At 51.8% G+C, this 13,707-nt stretch overlaps 6 protein-coding genes across 6 annotated transcripts; 2 read left to right on the top strand and 4 right to left on the bottom strand.

Annotated features, from left to right (window-relative positions):
• Window positions 1-96: 96 nt before the first annotated feature.
• On the bottom strand, window positions 97-1,083 carry ColSpa_08276 (uncharacterized protein; the record flags this gene model as incomplete). Its single annotated transcript, XM_049274488.1, has 1 exon — window positions 97-1,083. The coding sequence occupies one exon, from the start codon at window positions 1,081-1,083 to the stop codon at window positions 97-99; it is 987 nt and encodes a 328-aa protein (XP_049130445.1).
• A 2,758-nt stretch (window positions 1,084-3,841) lies between these two features.
• Window positions 3,842-5,081, bottom strand: ColSpa_08277 (thioredoxin-like protein AAED1; the record flags this gene model as incomplete). Its single annotated transcript, XM_049274489.1, has 3 exons — window positions 3,842-4,186; window positions 4,242-4,789; window positions 5,006-5,081. 3 exons carry the CDS (start codon window positions 5,079-5,081, stop codon window positions 3,842-3,844), a joined length of 969 nt encoding a protein of 322 aa, XP_049130446.1.
• Window positions 5,082-6,262: 1,181 nt separating this feature from the next.
• ColSpa_08278 (uncharacterized protein) lies at window positions 6,263-6,776 on the bottom strand (the record flags this gene model as incomplete). Its single annotated transcript, XM_049274490.1, has 2 exons — window positions 6,263-6,357; window positions 6,452-6,776. The coding sequence occupies 2 exons, from the start codon at window positions 6,774-6,776 to the stop codon at window positions 6,263-6,265; spliced, it is 420 nt and encodes a 139-aa protein (XP_049130447.1).
• Window positions 6,777-8,871: 2,095 nt separating this feature from the next.
• Window positions 8,872-9,764, top strand: ColSpa_08279 (uncharacterized protein; the record flags this gene model as incomplete). Its single annotated transcript, XM_049274491.1, has 2 exons — window positions 8,872-8,998; window positions 9,061-9,764. The coding sequence occupies 2 exons, from the start codon at window positions 8,872-8,874 to the stop codon at window positions 9,762-9,764; spliced, it is 831 nt and encodes a 276-aa protein (XP_049130448.1).
• A 736-nt stretch (window positions 9,765-10,500) lies between these two features.
• On the top strand, window positions 10,501-11,444 carry ColSpa_08280 (uncharacterized protein; the record flags this gene model as incomplete). The annotated part of the gene is made up of 2 exons (XM_049274492.1): window positions 10,501-10,585; window positions 10,666-11,444. The coding sequence occupies 2 exons, from the start codon at window positions 10,501-10,503 to the stop codon at window positions 11,442-11,444; spliced, it is 864 nt and encodes a 287-aa protein (XP_049130449.1).
• Window positions 11,445-12,166: 722 nt separating this feature from the next.
• Window positions 12,167-13,324, bottom strand: ColSpa_08281 (uncharacterized protein; the record flags this gene model as incomplete). The annotated part of the gene is made up of 1 exon (XM_049274493.1): window positions 12,167-13,324. One exon carries the CDS (start codon window positions 13,322-13,324, stop codon window positions 12,167-12,169), a length of 1,158 nt encoding a protein of 385 aa, XP_049130450.1.
• Between the last annotated feature and the right edge of the window lie 383 nt (window positions 13,325-13,707).

Raw genomic sequence — 13,707 nt, forward strand, 5'->3', positions numbered from 1 at the left:
TAACTTGCCTGCTATAGTAACGTCTAGAGAGGGTATAATGTAGCGCACAGGAACCACAGACTCCGTAAAACCATTAACCGTTAAGCCGTGAAACTATCAATACTGCTGCGCTTTGCTATATCTCCAAAGCAAGCTTGCCCCTTCCAACGTCGGCATGACCTTTGGTTGTGGGCTCCCCGGCGACCCCTTTCCTACAAGATGGATTGATCTATGGAACCTTCTCCTGAAGCGTCTCCAGTCGTCGTTTGTCGGCCATGATTCGTAGAGGTCACCCTCGCCCTCCAAATCGTCCTTGTCGAAGCAGTCGTCCTTGTCCTCGTCGATGTCCAGCGGGTAGTACAAGAACTCGTTGGAGTGCGGGTGTCGAGGCTGGGTGTAGTTGAGATGCGACTCAATGTCGAACTTGAAGCGGTATCCCTGGTGCACCAGCTGTGGCCGTAATGCTTCTGGATGGCTCACATGATGCGTGGTGTAGGGTGCCCCGACATCAAAGTCGAACTGAAACTCTTGATGGACGACGAAGAGGAGCTTTCGCAACCTCGGGAACTTTGCCAGGCGGGCCAGTAACGTTGTCATGTTGGATTTGGAGACTTTCCAACTCAAGACGGGGTGGCAGATGCCAGTGTACAACCCGTACGACGTGCCCAAAGCAAGTCGGCTAAGATTGTCTCGCACGAGAGGGATCTGGCTGAAGAACTGCAGCGTCCGGAGCAGACGCTTGACCAGCAAGTACGGCTCGAGCAGCAGGACGTCGCGTGACAGGTCGACGTACTTGGTGGTGACTGATAGGGTAAGAGGTCTGTAGCGCTGTAGCACAAATATTCTCGTCTCATGGCACACTGCGCCCAGAGCTGGTGGAGGCTCATCCCGAACATTGGCAAACGTAAGCCCGGCTGCCGCAGGCGTCTTCTGGCTTGCGTTTGGCGAGTCCATCACTTCGTACACGCGAGCATCTGGTAATGCGTACTCCCATATCATCAACCTTATCTCCACCGGTAGCTTCATGATGGGGAAGGCCTGGCTTGTGGTGACCGTGGGTCTCGAGACTTCCTTCGAGAAGGGAGTGAACAAGGTGGGAGGCATTCTGATCTCTGTGTGACGTTGAAACTGGGTTGCATCCATCTGAGATCTTCAGAGACAAAGGTGCAATCGGAAACCCGATGGGGCGATCTTCTTTAAGGCTGGATAATCTTTGGGGTTGGAGCGTAACTTTAATGATCGACGAGTCCGACCACTCGGACAGCTGCCGCACAACGGTCGAATAGCAAGAGACCAGACGAACGTTCCCCGACGGGGAGGTTAGCCTTGAAATATGGGATCGCGATATCCACTCGTTTAACGTTTCGACTAACGGCCCGGGGTATCTCGCATAGATGAGGGTACAAGCTGTTGTTTGGAGGACCGAGCCGGGATGTGTGGGTGAGGGGAGTTTATCCTCAAAACTTGACAGGTTCGCAGGTTGATGAGTATAAATGGGACGATCGCCAATCGGAGTGTCGCCTCGGGGCGAAGCGAGCAGCCTTTTGAGGTGTATCCCGAAGTCAGGAGCTACTTTGACAGGACAAGGAAGAAAGTGAAACGCAAAGGGAATGTAGCTGATGCTCCCACCTGGAACGGAGCAGGATGTAAGCTGGTTTTGTGAGCTGCTTGGAGACTCCTCCCCCATCACATTGGTGAAACTGGGGCTAGCCTGATCATCTGATGGCTGTCAGTCAGTCTTTGACTAGACTAGGTAAGGCAAGGCATGGTCATATACCGTCCCTGCGGTGTCTTTAGTGGGCAAAAAGCAACGTGGGATGCTCGCGGCTGGCACGCCGCAACAATGGACTATTGGGCGCCATGACTGCCAGATCTGGTAATCATACCGGGCATTTAATGGCGCGCGGATGTCAAAGCGGGTGATGCACGTCGATATCCGGACCTCTTAAGAATATACCGTAGCGATCTGTGAACAGGTTAACCCCAGCATCAGGCGAGATGTGCAAGGTAGCCGAAAAGCGCAAGCAACGGACCCACTGATATCGCACAGGCTGCGGCGGCGGACGTGGCGCGGGATGCCAAATTTGGCGGTCAACGGGGGCATCTGATGAGATGGTGACAGTTCGTGATCCAATAAGCTGGGAATTGCTGACAGGTAGTCCGGCGATTGGAAATCTCATCGATGTGCCGTCATTCGAACCATCCAACGGTACAGCACGGCGCTGGACTGCCACGCTTTGCTGCAAGGTGACTGCAGCATTTTAACGAGATGGCAGACGGCTATTAAGGTGCCAAGTCGTTGACCGGGGTTGGGTTGGGGAAGTGGTGGCATCGGAAGAGGGGCGGTGGGAAAGGGAGCTTGCCGAAAAAGACAGACAAACAGATGAGGGAGGGGAAGGGGCTCATGGCAGGGGCTACGACAAGCTCGGCCTTTCGTGAATACGGGGTTGGACGTCGTTTGCTTGAGGCTTCTGGCGTCGGCGAACGACACAAATGTGGACAAACAAGCTTGATTAAGCATATTGCGCTGCTCCGGCCATCCTCCCCCCCCCCCCCCCCAAAAAAAAACCAAAGCTCAGTCTCCAAGGGCTTCTTGTCATGAGTCTAGGCTCAATCAATGTGAAGGGGACTTTGATAGAGCACTTGACGACGTTGCGTGACCGTTTAGTCTATATCTTCCGCCTCTCTTGTCGCACCCTACCCCCCTGCGCGGACTTTGTCAGACAAGACCACTTTGGTGCTTTTTGGCAGCATTCGGCTCTGCCTAGACCCATGATAGCCTTTCAGCCCTTGTTGACATGGCTTTCCCCTATGTTGCATTGTGGCATACGGGTATCCTAGACCAATATGCGCATGTTTTTGTTTGATGTCCGGATTAACGAAGGATCAAGGGCAAGCCAGGCCCACAGGATGGCTCGAGAGGGACCCAAAAGAGGGTGTCTTCATTTGTTGCTCGCCGTCGTCTTGCTGGACTTTGGATGATGACCGGGGCCCGTCATCTAGTTGGCTCAACCCCGATATGCTCCTCGTCGCACACTGAGTGTAAAACTGTGGGGATCGGGCGTCAGAGTGGGTATGAGACGCACTGACCAAGTCCGGCAACAGCACAACACAACCGACGGTCAGCGACCGACAGGACGGTGGAACCTGCCGCGGCTGTCCAAGTTCAGGGCTGCATCAGTCCCGTCCGGGAAAAGGTTCCTCCGAATTCCCTAGCGCCCTTTCGGATCCACTTGACGCAACCGTGCACTGCGCCGCCCCGTATCGCGATATAAAAAAGAATTTTTGGTCGCGGTTCTTGCAGAGGCTTCTTTTTTTCTTCTTTTTTTCTTCGTGCGGCTGGCACGACTCGTTACAGTTTCCCCTGTTGCTAGAATTCCTAAGTCGGTGAATTCATGGCGTCAGTCGTGCCCCAGATCGAATTTAATTGCAGCCGGCCCTGTCCTTCATTGATCCTGTCTGCCCCTCAGCGGGTTGGGTCGCGTTCGTCGGGCCGGACATACTCAAAACTCGGAAGTCCTTTGGATGGATGGATGGAAATCGCAGTCTAACTGCGACGTAAAAACTCGACTTGATAAAATCGAGACGTCAATTCTTCCAAACCGTCACGGTCAGGCAACCAATTTCGACCGAGTCCTGTATGTTGGTACACAACGTGCGGACTTGTGTTAATGCTCTTCCATCATTCTGTCTTGTGTGTTCGGAAAACAACCAATTATCCATGTTCTCGATTTTCTGAGACTACTAATGGCCGGTAACATCTATGGCTATTGCTCTATTCATAATTCTCGTCACGTCGGGTCTTACGTGCAGAGTTTTTCTTATCTCCACTGGGCAATCAGATCTTGAGTGCCGTCAACTTCTACTCGCCGGCCTCGTCGCCAATCTTCTCCAGCTTGCCCATCTCTCTCTTCTCGCCCGACTCGCCAATGAGGCGCACGCGGTCGAGGCGGACCTTCTCACCGTCGCCGTCACCCTTGGTGACATAGATGATCAAGCTGTTGATGTTCTGAAACTTGACGAAGCGCAGGCCAATGTTGGCGGTGCCGTCGGCATTCCAGTCCTTCTCGGTAAGCTCAATGGCTTGCGTGGGAGGAGTATCGTCGGCTTCGCTAAAGTCGAGGTTATGAGGCTTGTTCGTGTAGAGGTGGATGGTGCCAGGGCGCATCGGGGCCTCGTCGTCGTCGGCGGGAGGAAGAGAGGTGAGCTACGCGGTCTTTGTTAGTAACTCTGAAACTTCGCCCAAGATGTGTGTTTCGTACCTGAAGGGTATGCAGCTTCAGCATGGACTGAAAAGGCATGAACAGCAGGAGCTGGTCGTCAGCGCCGCTCTCAACCCAGTCCTTCGCACCCTCCTTCTTGGCCAGGACACTGGGCTTGGACGTGTCGAAGAGAACACGGACAGGACCAAAATCCTCATCGGCGTTGAGCAGCTCACAACCTCTAGCCTCGACCTGGTCGGTAATATCGCCGTAGCCGCGAGGGAGCTCCGCACCTCTCCAGCTTCCACCGCTCGAGCTTCCGGAAGCCTCACCAGATCCAGAGCCACCCTCAGAAACCTCCTTGGCCAACTTCTTGACCACCTCCTGGAGCTTGCGGGGGTCGGCACCCTGGACTTTCTCGATAGTCTTGCCTTCGCGGAAAATCATGAAGGTTGGAAGAGAAGTTACACTGTAGGCAGAAGCGATCTCCTTCTGGGCCTCGACATCGATCTTGACGAAGGTGACGACATTCTTGCGGGACAGCGACGACGAGAGCTGCTCGTAGAGAGGCGCGATGGCCTTGCAGGGACCGCACCAGTCGGCATAGACTGGGAACACATTTGTCAGCAAGCCATGCTAATAATCGAGGTGAGAAACAAGCCGCAAAGTTGGTTCCCTGATGATGCGCCAAGAAAGCTACAGAAAAATAGCCGAACAACGGCGAATTTGCGACCAGAGAAAAGTCTCGATGGCATCATTGGCGTCATCTGAACTGGGAAGGGGCAGGGCATGCGATGGGATCGGTTGTGCAAGGCGGTACTTACAGTCGGCGACGACTATGCGAGAGTTTGACAAGAGCGTCTGAAACTCTGTCGGCGACTTGATGTGAACCGTAGACATCTTTGCGGTTCCGAGGATCGCAGGGCCTAGTCAGTGTGAGAGTGAGGTTGATGATGGAATCCAGGAGAAAGCTGTCCCGCCGCGACGACGCACGCCAGGCAGGTAGGCAGAAGGCAGGGCGGGCTTCCTCAGGACGGCGGGAGCTTACCTACCCCGCACCATGCCTTTCTGGGACTAGTGCTGTTTGTCACTGGTGCACGGTTCAACCGAAGCAAACTGCGTGCAAGATCCAAATGTGACTGTTCGGTTGTGTGCTCTGTACCTGCATCTACCTGGCTATGTGACCCCCTCCCCCCATTTGCCTTCTTCTATGCAAGTCGCGTTGCGGACATGGGCGAGCCGATTCTCTATACTTGGAACGTCTCTCTATGTATGGCTTCTTTGGGCAAAATCACATTGCTATAATCTCGATCGTCCTTTCCTTGACTCCATCCAACCTTTGTAGTATTTGCTGGCTTTTGGGGTTCGGATGGAAAGCAACATGACGGCTTGGCGTATCGAGGGAAGCTCTGGGCTTGCCAGGGATTATTGCTTTTATCTTTCTTTCTTCCAGAAAACCACTTGCTTGACTTGTGTGTACATGAACTCATTTCCTTTATCAGATTAGCCATTTCGGAAACAACCCGTTGTCTTGGAGCTTCTTTTCGGCGAAGGGTCGTAGGCGGACGGTCGATGTAGGAGTGGTCAGCGAAATTGAACACGAGAATGATGATCACTGGGAAACAATACTTTTAAGCACATCAGTCTACATATGCTCTTCCTCAACGTCAGACGAAACATGAGATAATCCTGGACTTTAAGATTGAAGCATAAAATATGGCCATTGCTAACGGAATCTTTGGGTCAATGATGAGACTGAGTATCGGCCAGGTGTGACTTTCTAGTTTCACCTCGAGTGACACTGTGATTCACAACATTCAAAGGAAACCAGAACCCTGCATAGGATACACATACAACCACTCATTGGACAATGAAGATGAGTGGATCATTTTTGTCCAAGCCATCAAGACAACAAGAAAACCCAACAAAACTGATTCCAGGTATTAAAAGGCGCCGACCCATCAGACAAAGAGCACAACACGACGTAGCATTCATGCATGAAATCTTCAAGGAAAGGATCTCCAAATAGAGGTACATACAAGTGTGAAAATTCTTACAGTGATCCCTTCACTTCGTTTGGCTCACCATTCGTAGTATTTCCCCGCCCTGATGCCTCCATTGTAGGTGTAGACAAGGCAACCGACCTGCACCTTACCACCGACACCACCATTATTACCTACAATTATTAGATATCAAACACTATGACTTTCCATTCAGAGCATCCAGGAAACGGAGAAGTGAAGAAAAAAATAAGAAAAGAAAAGTCTCACACTTCAAATAATTATCCCTCATCAAGTCATCGCAAATGGGCGACGCACTGATAGGCCTCAAGGGCCGTCGGATCGATTGGCTCTTAACATCCGTCTGGCACCCTGCCGCCCACTCAACCTTGTAGTGGTGACGCACTCCCTTTTCGTCTTGAAACTCCACACGCTGGGACATACCTCTCGGCTCCAGATAACCGCCTTTTCCTCTCAAGAAGCCGCAGAAGGCGGAGACGCCCTTCTCCTGCTTCTGAGAGTCGATGGCGTCATGAGGGGTGTAATCTGCCTCTATGTTGCATATTCTGGTTCGTTCTTCAAGAGGGGTAAACATTTCGACTGTTCGCGCACCTGTTTCCACAGGGGGGTCTTCCGAATAGGCAGGCCGGGTAGAGGATGGGGCAGTGCAGAAGGTAGTCTATGGCGTGTCAGAAAGCCTGAAAGTGGGAGGAAGAGCTTCTAGGAGGTCTTGGGGTGATACTGAGACGTAGAAAGCAGCTTCTCCGGCCACAAAGCCTGCCGTCAGAGCAGCAACAGCAGCGAGGCGATTCGGGGAAAAGAATGGCATTGCGTTCTAAGTAAGTGAATGAAAAAACAATGTGAACTGCAGAGTTGTTTGGTTGAGTTCGAGGCTGATAGTGACTTTGTGAGGCATACTTAGGAGATGCGAACCACAGTTCAATCTCAGGTCGAGGTAAACAGCTGACTGAAAATTACCAGCAAAAAGTTCGAGGGTTCAGCCAAGAGTGCACGCGACATTTATATTTAGGGGCAGGCCCTTCAGTCTTATTTCTCGGGTGGCATTTGCTGCCATTCGAGGCCAAATACAACAATGAATTTGATATACCACTGTTACCTACGGTCACCTCTTCCCCCGACTTCTTTGTTTTGCATCCACTCTTCCTTTGGAGTCAAATGTACATCCTAACTAGAGTGATCTGAATGCGGGTATGTCTAGAAACAAGGAAACGACGAGTGAGCAGGACCTATTGCCACGGTTATAAGCACCACCTTTCATTATTCCTATCCGTAGCTACAAGGAAGTGTGATTTGGTAGCAATGTGGCTGAAATGACATCGACTGCTCTCCAAAAGGTTAAAGAAAACAAAGATTTGAATATGTAGAGAATAGAGTCACTTACAGATATTCTTGTTGTGCCGCCTTCTGGCAATTGGCGGGATAGCTACCTTGATCCCAATATCTCAGGCTTTCGTCCCTTTTCCGCTTCTTTTCTTTGCGACCTAGAGGGAAGGTCCGCGGGGATGGAAGATATCTAGGCTAAGCTTTACTTCTCATTCGGCTTTTGTCGTCCGTCAAATCACCTGGGTGCTCAAAAACTTGGACAGCTGGTGTCTAGATATTGTGCTACTAAAGCCATAGCTATGCCTCTATGTGCTAAATAACCCTTTGTTCATCCTCTTCAACTTTAGTGGTTCGTCCTTATTCACGAATGCGTAATTGTTTAGAAGAGTACTTCTCCGCTTGTTGTTGAAGAAAATGCCGTCCTTAAGTGACTGGAAAACAAACATTCAGCAATGAAATGGTGACAGGGCGCAGCGGTAAAAAGGTCGCTACCTAACCTTGTAGTAAGAGGATATGTCCCCTACAACCTAATCCTAAGCTATTCCGCTGTCTGGTTCCATAAAAGTCAGGATCTATGCACATGTGCTGGATTCATAATTGCAGCACACATTGGTTCCGCAGCTCTTGCTGCCTTAACGAGAACCATGCACTGCATTTTTGATATAAAACACTTGGGCGTTGGGGGTAGGCTAGGGCTGAATCTAGAATAGCCAAGGTCAGTATGCACTGAGAAAGAGATAATATATTTTCACATGTTCCTTGAGTACATATTTATCGTACACTCATGTTAAATATCTGACGGATCAAACATTTGAGTTGCTAGTAGTTGGCCTTCTACCGCTCCGTAAGCTAAAGTAATCGCCAGAACCAGCTAATCTTGCTGTTATTATAACAGAATGTGGGAGGGGATACTGTCAATATATGGGACATGTCAACATAAGTAGAGCCTGAAGAAAAGACGCATCGTGAAATGAGCGGACTTTGTGCTTCTTTATCTAGCTCTCGTGAAATTATCCTTACTCACCGGATCGCTTCTAGTTCATCTGAAGCAAAGCATTCACATCAGACAGCTTCACATTTCGGTTCAGGGACGCCGTCTCTTTACTTGCTCCCCTGTGCCTGCTCCCTCTTGCACCTCATCTTGCCCAACAGATATCTCAACCCTATCGATGATGGGGAGGCAGGTCCCCCTGAACAAAGCTTTCCCTGTATTCCTACAATATAAAAACAGACACCTGGAACTGGAGATCTTTCAGCTAAATCTCCTGATGGACCTCACCCACAACCATCTGGGTTGCCCACGCCAGCCGGGTAGACCATCGAGACTCGCGTGCCAAAGCCTGAAGATGACTCCTAACCAAGCTTCAGAGACTGGTAGTGATCGCCGCCCAGTTCAGAAGCATAATAATGCGATGGAAAGGCTCTGGAACGCTCTGCGCGACCTTTTCGTGCACCTCGGTTCTGTCAATCCCGGTGAGTCCAGCTGCTCCAGCTTCAATCGCGAGGGTTTGGCTGATGAATGGCGTTCGTCCCAGACCTCGAGATTCCAGCCAATTCTTTCCCCCGATTTCTACACTTTCCACCCGAAATCCGTCGCATGATCTGGGAAGCGTCTCTACCCCCCGGACGGATCTACGAGCCGAAGACGTATAACAGCTGGATCACGTACGACACACGGCCTGTCCAGTTCTACCAACATTGGGCTCCCCCTGTCATGAGGGAGGCTTGCAGGGAGGCTTACACGGTCTGCATGGAAAACGGTTCATTTCGTTTCGGCTACTTTGGCGGCATGAGGCCCGGCCTAATGCGTGGCATCTGGTTTAACAATGATCTGGACGCAGTCTACCTCCACACTTACGAGCAGTGGCACTACTTTCACCTCCTCGGCATCAAGAATGTCTGTATCAGTGACACGATCGCACTGGATCCATACCAATGCCAGCATATCTTCGGTTGTCTCTCCTGCGACCGTGTTATCATCGCCTACTACCCCGTGGGCACCCCTGCTTACGAGCAACTGACTAAGACGTACCCTGTCTTCCGATCGATCCGCAACGAGAACGAGGTCGTTGCCATGCAGCAGGTTGACCCCGAGGACTTGGATGCGGACCTCGAGATAACGTGGAAAGAGCACAAGGCTACGCTTGAGGAGTACTGGAAGAAGGAGCAGCACATGATGTCTGTGACATTTGAGGCGGTCGAAGTCTTCCGAAAGGCCCGCGATCCAAGTGCTATTTAAGGCGGAGAACGGGAAGGGGGAGAAAACCTGATTTAGATGCTAGTCCGTATCAGCGGTTCACCGTGTCATTGGTTTACCCTATGCTTTCGGGAACAGAGCTACTTTGAGCATGCCTTACTACACGGATTTAGATAAGTGACGACGGGCATTCACACTAATAATTCCACAGACGATTTCAACAACGTATTTTTATCTTCGGGATTATCGTTTTGTAAGTAACATGTATCTCTGAAGTGCAAAATGTTGTTGTCGGGACCTTGGAGGTTGTTCGAAAGTACTTTTGGGCAAAGGGTCTCCAATAGGTCATCTCGGCCATGCTTTAACACAACAATGCCATGAGGGAGATAGGATCGTACGCCTTCCTCCGCCAAGAGAGAAATAAATTTCAGGAAGAAGAAAAGAAACGAAGAGAAAAAGCCAATTGCAGGGACTCATGACAAATGGTTCTAAGCTTCTCAAGTCCTCTAAGGTAGTCATCAAGTCGCACCTGCCTCCATTGAAAGCCACCCCACTAGATAGCACCTTCCAAATTGCCCGAGCACACAACCAAAGCCATAATATTCTTCTTTCAAAACAAGCCTATCTTGCTCTTCGATTATCTCAGTACTCAAATCCGAGTTGCAACCAACTTCTCTGGCTGCAAGTGCCAGCCTCAATCAACATCACCACAACTACGTTGCTCAGTTATCAAGCTACCCACCTAGGCGAGGGTGTTTAAGCCAAAATATTAATGAAGATGGCACCGGTGTTATCTCAAAGCCTCGTCTCTCTAGCGGGTAAAATTGCTCGCATAAAAGCTCGAGTCAAGAAGCTCGAGGACGGTATGTCGAAAGAGCCCTTTCGTTCTATACACCTTCTCAAATACTGAAGGGTCAATCTACAGTCGTACTAACTGATATAGAAATCTCTGCTGAAAAGCCCAAATCAGAAGATGGGGCTTCTGCTACCAAGACTTTCCCCAAGTTCCGCCAACTTCCCGTCGAGATCCGACGGGCCATCTGGGAAGCGTCGCTCCCTGCCTCGCGTGTGTTCGAGCCAACAGGCGATGACGAAGAACTCTTCAGCTACAAAGAAGGGAAGCCTACTAGATTCATTCGGGAGTGGGCACCGCCAAGAATGAGAGGCGCTTGCCGGGAGGCCTATGCAGTCTGCATGTCGGTGGGTCGTTTTACTTTTGGGTGCTTCAAGAACTCGAGAATCCGCGGTCTCTGGTTCAACGACAAGCACGACGCAGTGTACTTTTCGCACTACTGGCAATGGGATTATACTCGAGTATGTGGAGTGCAGACAATCTATCTCAGCCCCAAGATCGCTCTGACGGAGCTCGTCCACAAAAACTGCTGGGACGCCAACCTCGCTGCTTGCCGTCGCTTGGTCGTCGCTCTGCATCCTGGGATGCTATCCCCAGCTGCAGAAGTGACGCCAGAGGACCTCCCGGGCACGAAGCCAGTCTTTCGTGCCATGACAGACGACGACATCATTGGTCCGCACCAGCTTAAGGCTGCAAGCTTTCCCGAATTCGCGGACAAGGAATTTATCACCTGGGGTGAGCTCAGGCTTGTCTTGCAAAACCTGAGACAAAAGATGATAACTGCGAATGCGGAAAAGCCGGATTTCTACAAGGGCCCGATCCAGATGGAAGCCGTGGAGGTTTTCCGAGCGTTGGATGATAGGCGGTGACTGACCTGATCCACAGCCTCTCCATCGGTAGCAGACACGAGGATTGCGACTACGAGCCTGGAAATCAAACACGATTCGGGGTTTGGAATGATGGGAAGTTTTGATCTGGGTCTGGAAGCTCGCAGCATCTGAAAAGGGACCTTTTGTCTCCTGCTCGTGACTCGAATGCGAGCTTGGCTTTTGGAAGGACATAGCATGGCCATAGTTTGCCCAATTGAAGTTTCATGGAACGATGCGGCAACTATCGATTCGCGATGGATCGACACGGGCGTTTCATCAATGCACACTAATCTTGACTATTGCATCACCAGAAGGTGAAAAATACATGATAAAAATCCACACAGAGGCAGCAGGATGGAGTCTTCGAGGAGTGATGATATCGTCCAGCATGAATTTCGACAATGGCATCTGTGTATGCCCTTCGGGTTATCCATGCTGGTGATTGGGGCGTGACGTTGAGCATCAGGCTTCGAAGCCACGGGACACTTGTGACCGCAAACACATCAGGATTTCGACCATGAAAAAACAAATTCTAAAATCAAATCAAATCCAAGAGAACCGATCTTATGCACTATCGGTGGCATGTTACTATGCTAGCCTGCGTAGAAAATGAATCCAACGCCCCTACTCCCTGTGCCTGGATATGATACACGCTAAAAGCCCAAGAATCACCTATCTCTCTCTCTCTCTCTCTCTGATCCACGCCGGAGCATGTTGGCACTCTAGTCAAAGTAGCTCGGACGAGCCCTCACCATCTCCATGCCGGTGAACTTGGGAACCCGACCTGGGCTCAGGCGTTTTACGTCCATGATGTGCTCCCTGCAAATCTGCTCAACCACGCGCTTCACGTCGCCCCAGGCGGCGACGTTTCCTATCTCGTTCGACAGCTCCTTGGGGTAGTCGTGCGCGCCGATGGGGTCCTGCGTCCCCAGCGGGAACAGCTTGGCCGGGAGGCGCGGGCTCGTCAGACACGACCGGATATCCCACTCCATGGTCTGCATAAGGATGATTTCCTTGCACGAGGTGAAGTGGTCGAGGATCAAGTCCATCTTGGAGGTGACGTCGGCCTTACTCATGAACCTCGTGTGGGGAAACGCAACGCGGATGATGCGTGACATGTCGAGGTTGGTCCAGGCGCGGGGCTCCTCGCGGACAAAGAGGATGTCCTCGGTGTAGTTGAACCAGAGGCCCTTGTAAGTACCGCCGAAGAGGCCGAACTCGAAGCCGCCGGCCTCGAGGAAGGCGCGGTTGGCCTCCTTGCAGGCTAGGCGGAGCTTGGGCGTCTTGTGAGCGGTGACGCTCATTTCGGCGAGGCCCGAGGCCTGACGCATGGCCACGGCCGGGTTAGGGCCGCCGTTGGGGTTCGGAGCGGTGGCGCGCAGGACGCGGGAAAGGTGGCCGTCGCCCATGGAGAGGTCGAAGACGCGGCCGGTGGGGAGGGCGAGCTTCCAGATCTTCATACGGATCTCGACGGGGAAGTTCCTAAACTGTGAGAACTTGGGGGTCTTGGGGCGCAGGTGGCGAGAGAGCTTTGACTCGGGGAGGGCGACGCCGATGTAGGACGAGAAGGCGGCCTTGATAGTGTCTCGCTCATCTGCTTGGTCGGTGTTAGTACTGAACGTTGATCTTGGAACAAAATAAAGAATATTGCGCTTGGAAGGGCATTGAGCGGTCTTCTTACTCTCAATCTGTTTGAGCTTGTCTTTGAGCTCAGTGTTCTCGTGGATGACGGAGTCCAGGCGGGTCTGGAGGGCCGAATCGGACCGAGGCGGGGCGTTGGCCGCCTCCGCGGCGATGGCGGCGCGGACGTAACCCTGGATTGAGCTCATCAGGGCACTCGTAGCCGCAGCCATGGGATCGGCGGGCGAGTTGTCCGCCATGATGGTATCCATGAGATAGCCTGGATGAGGATGAGCAAACGGACCGTAGAGAGCATCCGGGATGAGATGCCTACCGGAGCGATGAGATTGAGATGAAGTGCAACGATGCAGGATGATGTGCCACGAGCATGTGATGCGTGCGCGGTTCCGGGGGCGCTTTGGTGATGGAGATGTCAAGTTGCCAAGTCGAGGCTCTCATTAGGAAGCGATGAGACGGGTGCTGGTCGAAGAGAGTCACAGAGCCGGTGTGTCTGGGTACGCAAGAAGTCGAGATGATGATCCAAAAAAGATAAAAAAAGGGATCGCGCGTGGGTGATGGAACCGTCTGCCTGCCCTGCTGTAGTCGCCGACGGGAAGTTGACGTTCCACCGTCTGGGCTGACA

The sequence above is a fragment of the Colletotrichum spaethianum genome (assembly GCF_022836535.1).
Source record: "Colletotrichum spaethianum MAFF 239500 DNA, contig22, whole genome shotgun sequence".
NCBI classification, from domain to species: Eukaryota; Fungi; Ascomycota; class Sordariomycetes; order Glomerellales; family Glomerellaceae; genus Colletotrichum; species Colletotrichum spaethianum.